A 21,347-nucleotide genomic window follows, 5' to 3' on the forward strand; every position below is an offset into this window, starting at 1 on the left:
TTACATCTACTAACTCTTCCTCCTTCCTGTTTAAAGTTAGGGTTCCCAGTCTCGTGCACTTTTTCTGTTTTGTCAATGTCATTAACCATAGAATTCCATCTGGTTTTCCTGCTTTCCTTGGTTTTAAAAGCACCTTGTTATCCACTGTCAGTTTGCTAGGCCTGTCACAGTTTCATCAGAGCCCAGTTAGCCAACTACTTTCAATTCATCACAAGAGCACCCTTGCAACTTCCTCTGCTTATAGTTGTTGCTGCCTGCATGATGTGGACATTGTAAAAAACCAAAAAGATATATGAATTTTAATTCTTTTCCACATTACTCTGGTCAAAAATTGAGAAACTGTGAATGCGGTCCATCTGCACCATCAGTTAATCATGGCCTTCCTAATATTTTAACCATTACATGGGAGGGGAGGATACTTCTCAGTGTTGAGCTAGTCAAAATTCAGGTAACTCTACCATATAAAATTACAGCACATAAAACTAACAGTCTAAACCAGTGGTTCCAAAACTGCACCGCAGTGAATTCACAGGGGTGCCGCAGATATTTAATTTAAAATTTTTCAGGGAATTTTTTTCAAACGGCTACTAAGTTAGACTTAAATACTTATTAAGTTGTTTGGACCTATCTCCTTAATGAACTGTTAGGTTGTTTTTTTTTTTTTTTTTTTTGCCTAGGGGCACCGTGAAAAAATTACGGAGACATAATTAGAAATATTTAGGAACCTCTGGTCTAAACAGTTGATGTAGCACCTAGTAATGTATAAAGACTAGGTGCTACAAAGTCTGAACACTGAATTAAGATAAGTTACACTCAGTGACTTAGGCCAATTATGACAGATTTATTTTGAAAAATTTTATTCATTAAAGTATGTTGGAATAATAATAATAATAATTGAAGTAATATTCTTTAATCCTTTTCTTAGTGAGTTCACCAAATATGTGAATGGGAATGAGATTTCTACTACAGTACTAGCTAATTCTATGGAGTGAATTTTCTTGTGGAATTTTTTTAAAAATTGTAAAATGTTAGTGAAATTATTGCTAAAAATCAAATCAGAAATCTTAAAAGAAATCCAAAAAAATAATTTTTGTTTTTTTAATGCAGTAATATCCTTCCTATTTTATTTATTTCAATTCAATTTCTAGATATGAATTTTAGAGAATTCTGACTTTTTTTTTTTGAGCCATTTGGACAACAGTGGCCAATAATTACAATCTCCTCCACCATTGATTTTCAAAGCTATTTTCATGCTGCCACCTATTAATACTGTCTATTATCAGAGACACAAATGACAGCACATATTGGAATTGTATATGAAATTACCTTGGAAAACTTAAATTTGCATACATACTTTGTAAAGGGTTAAAGAATCTTAAATGAAAAAATATTCATTTTTAATTATGAATATATAATATATTTTGAAATTAATTTTATACCAGTAATAAAAATATTGATTTAACTGAATTCTCTTTAAACATATAGAAACTATATATGATGGAAAACTTGTCTTTTAAATAGCTATACCAAGGCCATCCCCCAAGACCCTTCCCTATAGTATTGAGTATCGCACTCAACCACCTCCAGAAACAAACACCATGTATCAAAGGCCTATGACTCCAAGGAAAGTAAAGCAAAGATCGACTCGTTCAAAACGGGGTTCGAGAAGAAGATATTATCAAAACCCTGTAACAAAATTAATAAATGCGTCAAGTGTAGAAAGTTGTCATTCTGCTGAAATGTGTGCAGGACAGACTAACCCAATGTACACTTCTAGAACCAGTTCTCAAGTTGGTTCGCGACCCGGGTCCATATTATTTTTAAATGGAAGACCAAGTCCAATTTATATGAATGATTCTGATACTGTTATATAATATTTTGTATTGCTGTAATATCATGCCATAATTTTTTTTTTGCATTTTATGTATGTATATATTTTGTATTTAAATTTTTTTTTTTTTTTTTTATTTGTTTAAATCAAAGTTGACATTAGTGCATTTGTTAGTCATCCTGCACTAAATATGAAGGGAGAAACATATGATAAATGCATATACAGAATCCCATTTTCAATGTTTTTTTTATGTGGATTGTTTCTAGACAAGTAAAAATAGTATTTATTTAAATACTATTTACCGTGCTTGTAATTTTAAATAGAACAATGGTAGTGTTTTTAATATAGTTCCAAGTTATCTCCTAGTCACAAGGTATTCTGTATATACATATGTGATTGTGAAAGTGTGAAATTTGTCTTCACTGTAATGTTTTTTTGTCCATATTTTTGTTATATAGTCTTAAAATGAAATGTATTTTAAGACTTATTTTTATAAGAAGCAAATGCCAACATATATGGTCACATTTAGAAATAATCTCAACAACAGACAAGTGTGTTTTGTTTGTAAATAAATTGTAAAATTTCATTTTTTATTACTTTTAAAAGTTAGTGATCCTAATGGGGATAAACATCTCAGTAAATTTTGTTGTAAATAAAAATGACATTTCCAAACCACGCTGACAATTCAGCAAGCATATCATTGGGTTCAAGAGATTCCTTGACTTAAAAGTTTGTTATGCTGTAAATCACTTATTTTATATTCTTTCTTTTACATTGATGGCAGAGGTTTCTTGCATCATTTATTTCAAGTCGGTTCTCTTTTTGTTATACTAGAATTATGCTATTTGCATTTATGCCCATTTTAATTTTAACAGTATTTTTTTTTTTCATTATTCCTCTGTAATAGTAATTGTTCATTTGACATTTTTATACTTAGTGTGTCTTGTCTTCCTTTTTTACCTCTTAAATTTTCTTAATTTACTGCTTATTTTATAGAACACAGGAATAGTAGAAAGTTCATTACTTTTCTAAATATTTGTTACAATGTGAAAAATACTTAACATATTTTGCAGTAAAAGTAGTTTTCAGTTTTATTTGATATACAAACTGGCATTGTGTAATTATTTGTCAGAGATTTTGATGTTTTTAATTCAGCAATAATATATGTGATGTCAACATAAATATTTTATTTCATGATTGAAATTTGCCATATCATAGCATGACATATATACAGTTGAACCTTCTAAATCTGGCAGGCAACCTTCTGACCTGATTTTGGATTTCTCTGGATTTCAGATGGTTCAAAAAAAATATAAAATAAATAAATACTGCATTTTTGTACTGAAAATTATTGTACATACTATTATATAAGTGTGTCCAACATTAAGAGAAAAGCATCATAAAATGAAAATTATATTGTATAGAATAGTCCAGTTATGTGCTTTTTTTTTTGATAAGCATGTTTTAAACAAAGTGAAACTCCTGTACCACAAGTTGTCTAAGTATTGCACTGGTTTCAAACAAAAGACATGAGCAAAAGGCTAGTCTACCATTTATTTGAAGGACCATTAAGTCCTGAAACAGGCTATCGTAACACTGCCTTGTCTTTCAGATAAATGATAGCCTAGCCTTTTGGTAATGTCATTGTTTCCAAATAGTGCAATACCTATGCAGCTTGTGGTATAGGAGTTTGCTCCATTTTGAGTACCAGGGTCTTTGCAATATGCCAGTGTACTGAAATTTAAAACAATTGGCAAAAAAAAAGTACAAGTGGACAGGGCCATGTTGAGCCATTTTAGTACCTGAGGCAAGAATGAAAAATTGCTACCTACTGTTAATCATGGCAATTTTGGCAATTATTTACTTTCTTTTGGTGCCCCTTTCAGCTTTTAATTTGAGGCAAGAGCATCATTTTCCTCACCCTCGGCATGGCTCTGCAAGTGGACAAGATAGTGCAAGTGCTTTCACTTATATAAAATCCTTTCCCATTCCTATATATAAAATTCAAAATATACCATATACATACAGTTGATGTAACAAAGCATGAAATTTCACATGGTTTCTTTGCTGAAGTCCCACTGTTGTTTCTTTAACAGTGCAACCTTTTCCACAATAGATAATGTCCCGTTTATGTTTTGGACCACTGCAAAGTGAAATATTGGCAAATACAAATGGTTAAAGTTGCTGTGTCAGTAGTGTTTACAATTTAAAAGTTGGTTGATGAATGCTAATGGCAGCATAATACATCATATATGAATCTCGAGATCTAGAAACTGAGTAATCACTACCAATTATTTGGAATCACAAATAACAGCAGACAGTCCAATAGTGGTCCTTTCCGTATATGGTTAGAGCACGTTAAACTGTCCGAAGAAATAAATTTGCCAGGTGGTTTGCTGGATTCGTCCATAAAGCCAGCCAGAAAATGTGTAGTACCAGATAGCAGATTTCTATATTCTGGTGGTTCAACTGTGTGTGTGTCCCCAATAGATATTATCAGATATTACCACTGCCAAATAAATTAAGCAATCATAAATATTTGATAAACTTTATTGGCTTAAAGCCTTCTGCACAGCTCAGCATACAATTTTTCATCTTTAAAAGTTCTTATTCTATTAAAAGTCACTTTTATAAATTGTGTAACAAAGCTTGATATGGCAATAGATATAGTACTTTAAAGTTAAATAACTAATGTACTAAAAGAAAGTAGTTTTCTATAATTTTATTTATTATATGTTAAATGAGCAGGTTAGAAGCAAAAAAAAAAAAAAAAAGTAATAAAAAGCATTTTGAGAGTTAACATACAAGATTAGATGATTGTGATAATTATATCTGAAAATAAATTTAGCTGTTTTCATTAACTTCTAAAAGGATCTCATAACAGTAATGTTATTTAATAAATGCATGCATGCATCTGTAATCATTAAATCATTCCAGTTCATATTATAATTATTTTTTTTTTATTAGTGAAATGCCTCTTCCTATTTAATATTACTTTAAAGATTTTGTAAATACATTCTTTAGCAACACTAATAAAAAAGGGTTGTGCATTTTAAATTTTGTCATTCAGTATTTATCTTCTTTCACTTCTGTCCATTATCACAGTTGTGATTTCTGTTGCCTGAGTTATTTATATCCATATATTTACTTGCGATTGTTGATTGTTATATGACCTCAACCAAGATTTTTGCCATTTAGAGCACTCTGTATATGAGCCACATCAGGCCTCTTTATCTCAGGAAGCATATTATCCCTTTATCCTTTGGCATTTAAGATGTTTATCAATAGTTGTAGCACTTAGTTATTAGTTAGGTAATGCAACTGATGTCATCATGCTACATGTTTATTAGAATTTTGATTTGATGATGCTTTGATAGATATATCATTGTAGTTTGATATTATTTTACACAGTAGATTAAAGATATATGTCTATAATCAAATCTTGTTACAACTACCCAAACAGAATTTGATTATAGTGGTGTGGTTTCTGTTGCCCAAGGCCTGTTTGCTAGTAAAATGTCATTTTCTTTAAATACCATTTTGATAATATTTCTATTGAATACTGTAATGTCCATTATACAAAGAAATTTTCCCTCATTTAAAGTCATTATTGAAATTAATTAGCCTTCTTTTTCTTATAGCTAATGTATTTGCTTGAAGATCAGAACATTCCATTTTAATTTTTGTCTGTTAGGAAAGCAATGGTATGACAGGATAGTAAAAGTCTATCAATATATGGAAGGAAACTGTTCATAAAAAAAAAAGTATTTGGTCACAAATGTGAGAACCATAAAAGCATTTTTCAGGCAGTAATGGATTTCAGTATGAAAAGAATTTCAGCAAAATGCAGTGCTTCTTAAAAGTACAAAGCTTTTGGGGATAGCATGAAGCAAAAAGTTCTTACCATTTTTCAGTGGCATCATATTCCTCTTAGTGAATGAGTTGCAATTTTATTTTTAATCCTATTTTAGCTAAATATTTATCCATTGCGAATATAAATCTTGAACAACGGTACATGTGGGATAATTTAAGTAGGACAAAAATAAGTATTTGAGCCTGTGCAAATGTAGAATCTATTTATTATAAACAGGTTCTGTACCTACATAGGGTTAGATGCTTCACTTATTTTAATTTTTCCTGTTTCTGTTGAAATTGATATACACAGGTTGATCATTTTAATTCACAGAATGGACCTATCATTTTAATCTTCTTTACTGAGGTCTGTTAGGACCCACTCCTTTTTTGAAATAGTCTCCTTCAAAGTATATACACTTTTAAGCCACTGATGAACCGACATGCAGATTCACTCCCAGAAACCATTTCTTAATAAGCCGTTGAGATTGGTTGCCATGGCCACAAATTCTCTTCTTTCTTTAATGTACCTGTGCCACTTGAAAATTTCAGTTTTCTTCAAACATTTGTTTCTGTAACCCACTGATATTTCTCTCACAGCCTTTTTAGTCCTAATATCACGTTAAACACAATAGTGAATAACAAAATGTTGCTCATTCTTCAAATCTTACATTATGAAACACAAATCGGTTCACACAACACATAACTTAAGACTACTTTGCAACTACCAGAAAATCTGTCAGAATTTGCAACTGTGTTAATGTATTTTTGGATATAACTCTCCTGCCATACAACAGCAGTTTCCAAAAACTTTAGTGGTTGTACAGTGGCACTGTCATTTCAGTAATTAAATAATCAGCTTGTATGATGCAAAAATTTTAGTATTCCATTTCCTTAAGGTGGAAGCATTGTATTTTTTTATATGCTTAATATGAATAATTTTCTTGCTTGTTAAATTTTTTTAATGGCCCATAGAAAGTATTCACATGCTTTGTGCTTCATGATATGAGTTAATAACTACCTTTAGCATTTTTTTTTTCTTATCTATCATTCTTATGATTACTTCACATATCCACTTACCAAATAATATTTAAAATGCAGATTTTAATGCAAAAACAAATACCTGTTTTTCATAAAAATGCAAACTCTCTTCTTTGTATCTGCAGAGCTTGTTTTAACACATCATTTATAATGTATACTACATATAAGCATTATCAGATAATCCAGCAAAGAACTGAATATTAATTGGCAGTGTTGTGAAATTAATCAAAACATTTGGAGCAGTTGGAACATTTAGCATATCTACGGGAATTTTCACTATATTATTTGTAATTAGTGCATACAACTTTGGAATTTTTATAATTTGTCTTCAGTTATTTTTAAGAGTATTAAATTCTTCATTCTCTGGCATTACTTAATTTGTTGCAAAAAAAAAGTTAAAATGCTCCTTAAACATTGTCGAGCTTCCGTATTCCAAATTTTTATGGTGCCTTACAACATCGAAATGGCCTACAAAAATCTCATTTATCTTTTAAACAACTGGTTTTTGAGGTGATGTTTCCATGAACACTTGATCCTCTATGCTTGACAGATGATGCTATGACAGAATAAAGTATTAATTTCTAAAGTTCATGTCTCTGGCACTCTTTTACTCATAGTTATATGCATTTTTATGAGTTCTCATTTAAAATTATCACCTCGTAGATTAGTATTTATCAACATTCTGCTTCTGGTGGTCCTCTTAGCAGTTTAGGCCTTGGTATTTTTAATTCATGATAGTATGCTGTGACTTCTAACCATATTCTTCAGCCCTCCCTAGGGGATAGCAGCTCACTAGTCATGAACCATTAATTAGATTATACAAAACAAAAGTTACTGCTGCTTAAGTGTTATATAAAATTCATTCAGGTTGCTACTAAACAGAAAAAAGTTGCACATACTTCCATTAATTAGTAGTAATTAATACAGTGCTGCAGTTTACTCCAGTGGTTCCTGACTTTCAGATATGCAGCTGGTAAAATTCCAAAAGTTTTGCTGAGCATAATTTCATGAACTGTTAAATCTGTTTGAAATCTAAAGGTACATAATCATTTTTTCTTAATTTTTCCAGATCCTTGCATCCAGCACAGCAATTATGACCATTGCTCTTTGAAGCTGTTGTGGTCTGGGTTTTTGATGTCTCTGGATGGAGAGATTTTGATTACCCCCCCTCCAAACACAGGCAGAATTAGTCAGTCTTGGACAAGAGCTGCATGGTTTTTATTTTAGAAACTCAATTTTTTTAATCCTGTAAAACATAGAATACATGTAGTTTACATATGATGTGCCAACACCACAGGACTTTAGCTACTTTGGTACCTATTTTGTAAACCAAAGTTTTTAAAACATTTCTTTTTTTGACCACAGAACTCTTTTGCAGCTCTGAAATCTCCCATGGAACTCTGATATAATTAAATTGTTTATTGAATTTCTTGTGTTAGTTAATGCAGCAGATTATTAGCTGGCAACAAATTTTAGTATGGAACCAGAAACACTCACTCTATTGGATAATATTGTACTGTAGGAAATCATAGTATATTTATTGAACTATTGCATGTATTTTATGCAATGTAAGGGTGACTTTCCCTTCATTTCTAGTAAACCCCCCATTATATTTTTCCATTGTAAAGTGGTAAAGCATACTTTTTTGTGAAGGACAGCTCTGAGGGTAGCATGTTCCTTTAAATCAGTAGTTCTGAAATGTTTTTTTCTCATGGCTCCTCACCTTTAGGAATCTCTCCTTAGAATTCCTTATATTACTCCCAGGGCAAAGCATCCTCACAGTGTCAGAATCACTGCTTTAAATGCTATTGAGAAAGAGTTCAAAATACAAAAAAGTATTTTAGAAGATAGATTCACAGTTACTAATCATATATAGACTGTCTCAATTTGTGTCAACTATTTTATAGAAACTGACTATACTTTTTGAACATTTGATTAAATAATACTCTGGTTCAATTTTCCAAAAGTATTTTTGCACATATAGTCATACCTCACTTTACATGATAGATAGGTCCTTGATAGTTTTGTACAGATCATAGATTGTAATTGAAGATAGATAATGAGCAAAGTAAAGTGAAATATTAACATAAAGCATTGTTAACATGAAAAAAAAAAATTAAGCAAATAACAGATACTAAATATCAACTAAAAATAGTTGAATAGAAATTTACCAAGATAGAACAGCTAGTAATGGCTTGTAAACAGAAACACAAGATAGTGTAATGTGTTCAGTGACTGAAAACAATGGTCTGTGACAAGTTCTGGTTGCTTAGCTTGATTCAGCTGATTACAGACAGCATTTAACTGTATTTGCATTCTAACATATCCTTATGAATCAGCTGTACTTACATTCTAACATATCCTTATAAAATAGGGTTGTGTAAGGCAAGGTATGACTTGGGAATGCAGTGTTTAATGATTTTTTAAATTGCAAATTATTTTTTTAACCTAATATTTTGTATTTTCAGTTTATTTTAATCCAAACAATTTCAGACTAAATTTTATTGGTTAAAAATTATACATCTAATTTCAAATATCTTTTAAAGATATTAATTGGAATTATGATAATCATATCTAATTATGGATAAATTGTTCCAGTGTACCCACATTTATCATTCTGTGTGAAAATGAATTTATTCAGCATGAAAAATTATTTTATTGTAATCAGGATGGTCACTTTTAGGTCACTAAAAGGCCCATATGAGTCTACTGCTAGCATCATAGTGCCATTGCTTATTCCAGAAATGTAATGGACCATTACACATTTCCAGTGCCTTTCTCTGTATTATCAAAATGTATAGTGCCTTTTATGTATCTGCATTCTGATCGAATGTTTTTTTCCTTTTTCCATATATTTTGTCATGTGATATCACTGATTTACTGTATAATTTTTATTCAACTTTTTTATGTGCAGAATTTCTTTTTATGACTAGTCTACATCATTCTTGCTTTTGAATATTTATAATGTGAAACTGATGTATTAAGCATTTTGTTTATCAATATATATGTAAGAAAACCATGTGGCCTGTTTGAGATTAGTATATTGTATACATTAAGCAGTCACTTTAGCTTATTGAAAAAAAATTCGTTACTATTGTAAAATGGTTAAATGGCTTCTTTTGAGATTATTTAAGTGAGTTTCAAACATTTTGTATTGTTAGTTGCAAATCTAAGGTACACATTGATTACAACATGTAAAAACTAAAGTAAGAAAAAATCATACAATGTAGCTTGTTGTAGGTCTTCCATTTTCACTGTTGATCTGCACAGTTATATATATTGGCAGTATTAATTTTTGTATCATGCAGTTGAAAAGAAAAATAATTTTGTATTGCACTTCATAGTATATTTGAAAAAGCTGACAGTGTAATAAAAAATCACATGAACTTCTTGTTTAATGCAAAACTAGTTTGTCAACTATCCATTGACATTAAATTTGAAACATCAAACAGACATATTTTTGGTGATTATGGGTGAGTGGGACGTAGTGAATGGATAAGAAACATATGTTGGGTTATAGGCTGGTTAGGCAAATCAGAAAGGGTGAAAGATTGGTGGAGTTTTGTGAACAGAATGATCTAATGATAACAGATATGTGGTTTAAACAGCATAAAAGGAGATATGGAAAATGCCAAGGAATGGAAGTAGATTTCAACTGGATTAAATCTTCATAATAGATACAGAAATAGCAAATAGTTTGTGCATGGCCATGACCAGACTGATTCTGATCATAATATTGTAATAATGGATGTGGAATTAAATTAAAAAGAATTAGTGGAAAAAGAAAAAGAAATCTTCACAAAGAAAGATGAAACATGGAAAGAATAAGAACAACAATGAAGGATGTGGAGGAAAAATTAAGGGAGAGGCTGTAATTGGACAGGATGATCAAATGGATAAACAAAGTGAATTGGTTAGTATAACCAGGCCCCAGAGTTTAATGTTTGAAAATTATTCTTGCAGTGTACTTATGTGTGACCTATTCCACCAAGTTGCAATGTTTATTAATTTTATTTTTTTTTAATAATCAAAAATTTTGAAAGATTTTTAACCAGTAAAATACTCATTAGTTTTAATTGGGAAAAAAAGTTTACTTCAATTTTCAGAAAACTTTTGGTAATAAAATATAAACATGAAAAAAATCTACCAAATTTAAGTTTGTGGAGGGCATTGTATGAAACTTCAGCATACTTTAACACCGCTAATAAAATAATATTTATGAAAAACACTGAAATTAATATTTCAATAAAAATGTATAAATTTGTATTAATTTTTACTTGTGGATATGATGAATATTATAAATAGAAAATAGTAAGAAATAGTAACATTAAATATTCCCTCTCCAAGGTTTTTGTGACATTCACTGCATGAAAATTCACTGGGGTTAGCTGATTTATTTTATGGGATAATTACCCATAAACAATAGGTAAATGGTGAACTTTGAGAAGATTTTGGATAGGGGAAAAAATGCATATTGACAAAAATCAGTGTGTCACTACGTGAAAAACTACTTAGCTGGATGTAGTAGAGTAACCTGAATGACATCACATCATAGGCTTATTCAGCTTACATGCAGTGAACACCATAAACAGACAAAATGGGCAGCACATACTCTAAATCCTGGAGCTTGATGTATTCTTCATATGTCAACCTCTGAAGCACAAAAATAAAATCTAAAATTTTAAAACTAGCATATGCCAAGTATGGAATCGTAAGCTTGAAGGTATGCAATTAGGACTAGAGAAACAAATTAATACCAATATACAATGCATTGTTTTTACAGAAATATACATTGTTGCTCACCTTTTAAAACCCATGAATATTTTTAACTAGAGACAAAGCAGTACGTGAGAATTTTTTTCAGCCTGGTATGTGCTTGTGGACAGGAGAGACTGCTTCTAGAGGGATGGGGTACACTTAAATAGAACGGGTTCAAGAATATTTGCTGATACTATTGAGGCAGTGTAAGGTGGGTCGGAAAACTACTAGCTTGGGGGGGGGATGCACAGATTAAAAGGTTAACAGTGGCCGCAGCAGAGGCAAAAGTGGTTCTTGCACTGCTGCTAGATTTTCAGGACTGTGGGAGTCATAGTGGAAAAAATAAATACATCGGCTGTGTTAGGGTAATTAAGAGTATAAACAGGTGCATGTATACTTGCATGTTCACCAATGCTAGGAGTATAGTTACATTTGATGAGCTTGAAGTGCTAGTCAAGATATCAACGGTAGATATTGTTAGGATATCAGAGGCGTGGTGTCACACAGACAAGCAGTGCACAATTGGAATTTGGGAAGTACAATATGTACAGAAAGGATAGGACAGGAAGGGAGGAGGGGTTATGCTGTTAGTTAAACAAAAAATCTGAAGAAGTGTGTCCAACTGATGTTGGTGGACAATGCAATGTTGAGTTTGTTTGGTGTGACATAAGCACTGGGAAAGGAAAAATGATTTGGTTTTGGTTTTATTGGCGCATTAGCTACTAAGGCTATAATGCGCCAAGGAAAAATGAGAGTAGGTGTGTGTTATAGGCCTAATGAATCTGATGAGTATAATGAGCAATTGTGCAGAGAAATAGAGTGGGCCAGTAAATCAGAATGTCTTATAATGGGGAATTTTAACTTTACTAGATATTTACAGAACTTTTGAATTGGTAACTCGCACGGTAGCAAGACATTTGTGGATATATTCGATGATTGTTTAATACAGCAACATGTTCGAGAGGCAAACAGGGAGTAATACTCTTGATCCGATTATCAGCAGTGATTTTTCATGCATTAAGAATTTGAAGATAAAGGAACCACTGGGTGACAGTGATCATAATGTACTGATGTGGGAAGTATTTAAAGATGTTACTACCATCAAAGCTAAAGGGAAGGGCTTTTGCTTTCGTAAAGATGACTGGGGGGGGGGGGCCTCAAATGATGATGCTACCAACATTGAACTCTAAATGGGAAGCCTCCAGGGATTTAATATTGGAGGCTACTAGGCTTTTCATTCCAAGAAGAAAATACAGTTCAAGGTTTAGATCTTTAGCTCATCTGACATCCATATCAGTTGAGATAAAGAGGCTCGTGGCAGAGAAGAAAAATGTATGGGATGCATATAAAGTATAAGGTGACACAGAAGCCTATGGCAGATATAAACTAGTCTGTAATAAGTCAGTTAGGCAGGCGAAGGCATATTATGAGAAATCCGCAAAGGATGCAAAGAAAAACAGCAAAGACTCAATAAATTATGTAAACTCTAGAAGGAAAGGGATGAATCAGATTGAAACACTTAACACAGATGGGTTGACTATTGATAATCACGCACAGGTAGCTGATAGACGGAATGAGTATTTTGCATCTACATTCACACATGAGGAATTATTAAATGAGGGGAGTGCCAGAATTTTATCAAACTAACTGGGAGCTAAGTGATTTTTTAATAACAGCAGAATGGAGGAGAAATCGTTGAAGTTAAACATAAAAAAAGGCACCTGGGGTAGATGGGATCTATCCAGTTATATTAAAGGAGGTAGCAAAGGAAGGAAGCAAACCGTTAGCCATAATTATGAGGGCTTCCTTGAACTCAGGGGAGGTCCCCATGAACTCGAGGTGTGCAAATGTATCACCAATTCAGAAAGGGGATTCAAAAGGTGACATGTAACTATATACCTGTTTAACTTGTGTTCCAGGGAAAATAATGGAATCACTGGTTAAAGAAGCATTGCAGGATCATCTGTATAAGACTGCAGTAATAGTTAAGACAGCATGGGTTTGTTAAAGGGAGGTCTTGTCAGAACAATTTGATTGGATACTATGATGTGGTCAGAAAGGAACTGAATGTCAAAAATAATTTTGATATATACTGGGATTTCAAGAAAACTTGATACTGTTGCACATGCAAAACTGCTGTACGAATTGTAGAGGTATGGTATTAAGGGTAAGTTGCTACAATGGATAAAGGGATGGTTGAGTGGGAGACGACAGAGAGTGCGAAACAATGGACACTGCTCTTCGTGGGCAAACATTATTAGAGTTCCCCAGGGTTCGGTGTTGGGCCCATTCTTGTTTTATATATTTATCAGTAATATTGCTGAAGGTATATCAGGATTGAGGTTCAAGTTTGCAGACAATACAAGGGTTGTTAGCATTAGCATTAGTAGCATATGATGCAAGAGAGCAAGCTTATTCAGCATCAGCCAAAAAAAAACAACCACTACTCCCATTTCACCCCTCCGTTCGTTCGAAATGCCTGTCCAGCTGAGCCTTAAATTTGTTTAGGCTATCAACTTCAACAACAAGCGATGGGAGTCTATTCCACAAACCAACTGCCCGCTGGCTAAAGGCAAATTTCCGCACATCTATCCGACATCCGTCCTTCCTCAATTTGAATTTATGCCCTCTCAGGTGATTATTCTGAGCAAGAGGAAGAATCCCATCGGCATTGAGCATGCTCAAGCCATTCAAAACCTTATACACCTCTATCAGATCACCTCGCCGATGCCTAGTCTCCAGGCTCTGTAATTTGCAAAACTTAAGCCTTTCTTCGTAAGAGCAACCCTTTGTTCCATTCACTAATCTTGTTGCCCTTCTCTGTACTCGTTCCAGCAGCTCTACATCCTTCTTGAAATGAGGCCTCCAGACCTGTATACAGTACTCAAGGTGTGGCCTGACCATTGCCTTATACAATGGAATAATCACCTCCTTATCCCTGCTGGAAAAATTCCTGTATATCATTGACAATACTCCATGAGCTACTCTTGCAGCTCGTCTGCACTGCTCAGAGAACTTCTTATCTGCCTGAACAATTACCCCCAGGTCCTTTTCATTCTCCACCACTGTCAGTGTAGTACCGCAGAGTTGATACGTTGCTCTGGGGTTGCTGTTTCCCATGTGTAGTACTTTACATTTATCAATGTTAAACTTCATTTGCCACCTCTCAGCCCATCTGTTCAACCTTTCCAGATCCTGTTGCAGCAGCAAAGCGTCAGTAGTGTCCTTAACAACCCTGCCAACCTTGGTATCGTCTGCAAACTTGGACATTAAACCTGATAAACCATCATCAATATCATTTATAAATACAGAAAACAACAATGGACCCAACACTGAACCCTGAGGAACTCCACTAATAACATTAGTCCACGTTGAGCAGTGTCCATTGATTACCACTCTCTGTCTTCTGCCACTCAACCATCCCTTTATCCATAGCAGCAATTTGCTTCCAATGCCACACTTCTTCAATTTGTGCAGCAGTCTTCCATGCGCAACAGTATCAAAAGCCTTTCTAAGATCCAAATATATAATATCAAAATTATTCCCTGCATCCAGTTCTTTTGTGACTACATCATCGTATCCAATCAAATTAGTAAGACAAGACCTGCCCTTAACAAAACCATGCTGTGTCTGAGCTATTACTGAATTCTTGTCCAGATGATCCTGCAGTACTTCTTTAACCAGTGCCTCCATTAATTTTCCTGGAACCGAAGTTAAACTAACAGGTCTATAATTACTTGTGTCAGCCTTTGATCCTCCTTTGTGAATTGGGGTTACATTTGCACATCTCCAGTCCATGGGTACCTCCCCTGAGTCCAAAGAAGCTCTCATAATTATGGCTATGCGTTTGCTTACTTCCTTTGCTGCCTCCTTTAATATAACTGGATAGAACCCATCAACCCCGGGTGCCTTTTTTATGTTTATCCTCAACAATTTCTCCTCCACTTTCCTCTCAGTTATTAGAAAATCATCTTGCTCACTGCCAATGTTTACTTCACCTACAACATTCCCCTTCCTGAATAACTCCTCATGTGTGAATGTAGATGCAAAATACTCGTTTAGATTGTTAGCCACCTGAGCTGGATCCTCAACTGTTGAACCATCAACATCCAGTGGACCAATCTGATTCATCCCTTTCCTTCTTGAGTTTAAATAGGTAAAGAACTCTTTTCTGTTTTTCTTTGCATCCTTTGCCAAGGATTTCTCATAATCTGCCTTTGCCTGCCTAATCTCCTTTGTGACTTGGTTACAGACCAACTTATATCTATCATAGGCTTCCATGTCACCCATTAATTTGTATGTATCCCATGCATTGTTCTTCTCTGCCATATGTCTCATTAGTTAATCTGACAACCATTTAGGCCTGAACCTTGAACAATATTTCTTGGTTGGTATGTAAAGCCTGGTAGCTTTCAAGATTAGTTCCTTGAATGCTTCCCATTTTGAATTTGCTGTTGGTAACATCATCAGTTGGTCCCACTGTATAGAATTCAAATACTCTCTCAGACCATCATAGTCGCCTTTACGAAAGCAATCACCCTTCCCTTTACCTCTGATGGTAGTTACCTCCTTGAGTAAATCCCACTTCAGCACACTGTGATCACTGCTACCCAGTGGTTCCTTTATCTGCAGATTCCTAATGCATGAAGAATCACTACTGATAATCAGATCAAGAGTATTACTCCCTCTAGTTGCCTCCCAAACATGCTGGTGTAGAAAACAATCATCCAATAAATAAAGCTAGTGTGTGAATGACCAATCCACAAATTCCAGTCAATATCTGGGAAATTAAAATCCCCCATTATAAGACTCTTTGATTTACTGGCCCATTCAATTTCCCTGTACAGTATCTTATTATACTCATCAGAGTCATTAGGCCTATAGCACACTCCTACTCTCAATTTTGATTTACCTATGCTTATGTCACACCAAACTGACTCGACACTGCCCTGTCCATCAATGTCGACTGGCTTCACTTCCTTGGATTTTATGTGTTTTTTAACTAATAGCATAACCCCTCCTCCCCTCCTGTCCTGTCTATCCTTTCTATACACATTGTACTCCCCAAATTCCAGTTCTGCATTCCTTATATCTGTGTGACACCACGTCTCTGATATCCCAACAATATCTGCCTTTGATGTTTTGAGCAATACCTCAAATTCATCAAATTTATTTACTAAACTCCTAGCATTGGTGTACACGCAAGTATACATGCACCTGTTTCTATTCTTAGCTACCCTAACACAACCCATGTGTTTACTTGTACCGCAATGACTTCCAGCAGTCTCTGAAATATCCTGCATCTTATTTTTCAGGCTTCTGCTCATTCCAATAGAAGCAGTGCAAGAATCTCTTTCACCTCTGCCAGTGGCTACTGTTAATCCATTAGTCTTTGTCTCCCCCAAGCTAGCAGTTTACCGACCCACCTAAGACTGCCTCGATAGCATCAGCAAATATTCTTGCACCCTTTCTATTTAAGTGTATCCCATCCCTGTAGAAGCAATCTCTCCTGTTAACAAGTACATTCCAGGCTGAAAAAAATTCTACCCCTTGAGCCTTGCACAATCTTTCCAGGGCCGAATTGATCGACAAGGCTGTCATCATATACTCCCTCCTATCGTGTCTGGGCAGAATTGCAGACACTTTCAAATTCAACCCTAGTTCACGGCTTTTTTTCAACAGTGACCTGTACTTGTTAAGTAATTCCGCTGGTCTCCTACTCTTAATATCATTAGTGCCAACGTGTACAACTATATCACCTTTTGTGCCCTTAAAAGATGATATCTGCTCTACAACGTCATCAACCTTTGCCCCTGGCAGACATACCCTGGTCCTGTTCCACCTATCCTTTTTACAAAGCATGTTCCCCGTAACCCTGACAATAGAGTCACCAACAACTACTAGTTCCTGTGGGACCAGCGCATTCTGCCTTGGGGGCTGCCTCTGTGTTGCAAGATGACCAAATGCAAGCTCTGGCGTTGATGTGGGCAGCTGAGAGCTTGATGGGCCCCTCAATTTATTTACTTCGAGGGCATCCACCCTGTCCTTCAAGGTCTCATATAGGCCCATAACAACGCCGAGTTGTCGCCTAATTTCCTTGCACTCCTTGCATCGTGCACACACAAAGACATCCCCCATGGCAGTATCATGTCCCGTACCCGATTGATCCGCAAACATCAAGCAAACAGTGCATCTTAAAAGGCTGTGATTCAGAGGGCAACTTCCCCCCTCAGTTCTCCCCTGAGTCACAGCACTCCATTAGCTTGAGCCTTTTGCTTTGCTGCTCTGGTCAGAGTCATGATTTCGATTTAAATATCAATAAAATTACAATTTCAGAACAAAATTAAAACCTTAAACTTGTATCCTAACACAGTTATAACGCTATATTTATTTTTCAGTATCTAGTGTTATCTACGAGTTCCCTTTATATAACTTCCGTATCAAGTATGTATTAATTATTTGTTACGTTTGTACTCTAAGTCGTTATATATATATATATAGTTGTTAACGACAGTAAAGACAGTATGCTACTCCAACTGGATCTAGATAAGTTGGGCAAATGGGCTGAGAACTGGCACCTGAAGTTTAACATTGACAAATGCAAAATTCTGCATATGGGTAGCAATAACCCAAGAAAAACGTACCAACTGTGTGGTACTATACTCAGGGAAGTGGAAAGTGAAAAAGACATGTGGGTAATTGTACGGTCAAATATGAAGTTTGCTGAGAAGTATAGACGGGCTGCCAAGGCAGGTCATGGATGGAGTCTTGTCAATGATATATAGGAATTTTGCTAGCAGGGACAGGGAGGTGATTATCCCGTTATACAATGCGTGGTCAGGCCACACCTAGAGTATCATGTACAGGTCTGGAAGGCTCATTTTAAGAAGGATGTAGAGTTGGTAGAACGAGTTCAAAGAAAGGCAACAAGATTGGTGAGGGGAACAAAGGGTACTACAGGATAAATGCTTAAGTTTGCATAACTTAAGCCTTTACCAAGAAAGGATTAAGTTATGCATTTGCAGTGCCTGGAGAGTAGGTACTTGCAAGGTGATCCTATTATCCCCAGGGGCTCATATCTGGTGAGTATGGGCTTGGCACACCCAGGGTCCTGAGCTGGATATCATCATTCTTCCCTTTCTTGGTGATTCCTTTCTACTTCTCTCTCTCTCTCTCTCTCTCTCTCTCTCTTTCTCTCTCTCTCTCTCTCTCTCTCTCTCTCTCTCTCTCTCAGGGTAATAGGGAATTTTTTTTGGCCGGTGCAGCATAAGCCTCAGGCTTCCTTGCACCATATGGCTAATAATAATAATAATAATAATTTGAGGTGTATAAGCCCTTGAATGGGTTGAGTAAGCTTAATGCTGATGGGATTCTTCCTCTTGCTCAGATTAAGAATCTGAAGGTGCACAGATTCACATTGAGGAAAAGCAGTTGTAGAATGTATGTGTGGAAATTTGCCTTTTGTCTAAATAAATTTAAGGGTGAGCTGGACAGGGATTTGTAACGAATGGAGGAGTGAAGTGGGAAGGTGTTTTTTTTTTCTTTTTTTGTATGATGTTGCATATGCTTGCTTTCTTGCATCGTAAACCTCTACTAATGCTAATACTAATGTTAAAAACAATAAATACTAGCATTCCTAGTAAGTGCCATTTCTCTGAACTTGTATTGAATGTCTTGCAAAATGAGTGATTTTACATTTTTCAGATACGTCTTTTCACCGACGTATTCTTTAAAATATTTGTTTGAAAATTATTTAAGGAAAGTTTCATAAATGTGGTACTTGCAGTACTTTTGTTTTAGTCCTCCCAGCCAGCCTATGATCTTTCAAATTTAGCTATTTCCTGAAAAATATTCAAAAAATTATAAGATTTCTGAGGTTCTGCTAGAGAAAATGGTTAATGAGGCATTTTATAAGGAAATATGGACAAAAAAGTTGAATGTGGGAAAGATGAGACAAAGTATTAAGATTCTCAGATGATATGGCACTGGTGGCAGGTTCTTAATATAATTAGTATTAACATTACTATTCGTATTAATATTAGTAGTGGCAAAGATGCAAGCAATCAAGCCTTTACAGCTTGATCAGCGAAAACAAAAAAAAAACTACCCGCCTCGCCCATTTATCCGCTCCAAGAATTTGTCTAATTCTTCCAGGAATTAGATTTTATTAGATATAATTCTACCGACCTTCACAACTGATGCAAGTTTGTTCCGCTGGCTGAAAGCAGGCTTCCGTACATCTGTTCTACAACCATCCTTCCTCAATCAGAATTTATGCCACCTGATATGAGTATTCTCAGCAAAACAAAGAATATTCGAAGACAAAGAAGCAGTCTCTCCGGTTGTTAAATGGAAAGACTGCTTGTAGAGGAATGGGGTACACTTAAATATAAAGAGTGCAAAAATATTTTCTGATGCTATCACGGCAGTGTTAAGTAGGTCGGAAAACTGCTAGCTTGGGTGGATAATAGGCTAAATATAAAAGCTATTTAAAAGATAAAAGATTAAAAGTGGCTGTAGGCAGAGGCGAAACTGATTCTTGCACTGCTTTAATTGGAATGAGCAGCAGTCTTGAAAGCAAGTTGCTGGGGATTTCCAGGGCTCCTGGGAGGCATAGTGAAACAATAAAATACTTCGGCTGTGTTCGGGTAACTAAGCGTAGGAACAAGTGCATGTACACCAATGCTAGAAGTATAGTTAATTAATTCATGGGTTTGAAGTGCTGGTCAAGACATCATAGGTGGATATTGTTGGGATATCAGAGACGTGGTGTCACAGATATAAGCAGTGCAGAATTGTAAATTGGGGAGTTAGATGTGTACAGAAAGCGTAGACAGGACAGGAAGGGAGGGAAGGGTTATACTGTTAGCTAAGAAACGCATAAAATCTAAGGAAGTGCATCCAATTGAGATTGGTGGACAATGAAATGTTGAGTCAGTGTTATATGGCATAAGCACTGGGAAAGGGAAAATGAAAGTAGGTGTGTGTTCTAGGCTTGATGAGTACAATCAGCAATTGTGCAAGTGTGGGCCAGTAAATCAGAATGTCTTATTCTGGGGGATTTTAACTTTACAGATATTGACTGCAACTTGTGGATTTCTCTCTCGCACACTAGCAACACTATTCTGGATTTATTGGATTACTGTTTTCTACAGCAACACGTTCGAGAGGCAACCAGAGGGAGTAATACTCTTGATCTGATTATCGGCAGTGATTATTCATGCACTAAGAATTTTCAGACAAAGGAACCACTAGGTGACAGCAATCATATTGTACTGTTGTGGGATTTACTTAAATATGTAACTACTATAAAGGGTAAAGGTAATGGCTTTTGCTTTCGTAAAGGTGACTACAGTGGTCTCAGACAGTTTTTAAATTCTATACAGCGGGATAAACTGATGATGTTACTACTGGTGAATTCTAAATGGGAAGCCTTCAGGGACTTAATCTTTTAGGCCAGGGGTAGCCAACATAATTTGTGATGCGATCTACTTTTTTTCTTCAAAATGTGCCCCGATCTACCATCTCAAGAATTTCATTGCACATAGTTAAAAAAGTTAATCAACACATATTGAAAAATGTTGTTTATAGATTTCAAAATTAAATACAATTCAAAGAATTCTTATTTTAAATTCATACGTATTCGAAATTTTAATTTATGCGAATTTTGTGTGTTCATGTCATCTGCCAATCTTTCAAAATCGGGGATATTCTCTGATAAGGCTAACTGTAAAGAATCTTTTGTATGCAAGTCAATAAGAAGTAGAGCGATTCTTCGTCTTTGTTTGTTTCAAATACGAACAGGTCTATTCACATAGATAGGTGGAACCAAAACAGGAATTTAAAAGTTCACTGCATTTTTTTA

At 34.9% G+C, this 21,347-nt stretch overlaps 1 protein-coding gene across 2 annotated transcripts in view; it reads left to right on the forward strand.

The window, feature by feature from the left end:
* The window catches only part of NKAIN (Sodium/potassium-transporting ATPase subunit beta-1-interacting protein), a 187,056-nt gene extending 185,164 nt beyond the window's left edge, over window positions 1-1,892 (forward strand). The window contains exon 6 of one of the 2 annotated variants that reach the window (XM_090386279.1): window positions 1,522-1,892. In XM_090386279.1, the coding sequence (XP_090242405.1) occupies window positions 1,522-1,874 (353 nt within the window). In that variant the 3' untranslated portion in view covers window positions 1,875-1,892. The remainder of the gene's footprint in view (window positions 1-1,521) is intronic. The other variant, XM_090386281.1, reaches the window with a different exon arrangement.
* The last annotated feature ends 19,455 nt before the right edge of the window (window positions 1,893-21,347 follow it).

The sequence above is a fragment of the Mastigoproctus giganteus genome, chromosome 12, assembly GCF_048544385.1.
Source record: "Mastigoproctus giganteus isolate SK-2022 chromosome 12, ASM4854438v1, whole genome shotgun sequence".
Taxonomy (NCBI): Eukaryota; Metazoa; Arthropoda; class Arachnida; order Uropygi; family Thelyphonidae; genus Mastigoproctus; species Mastigoproctus giganteus.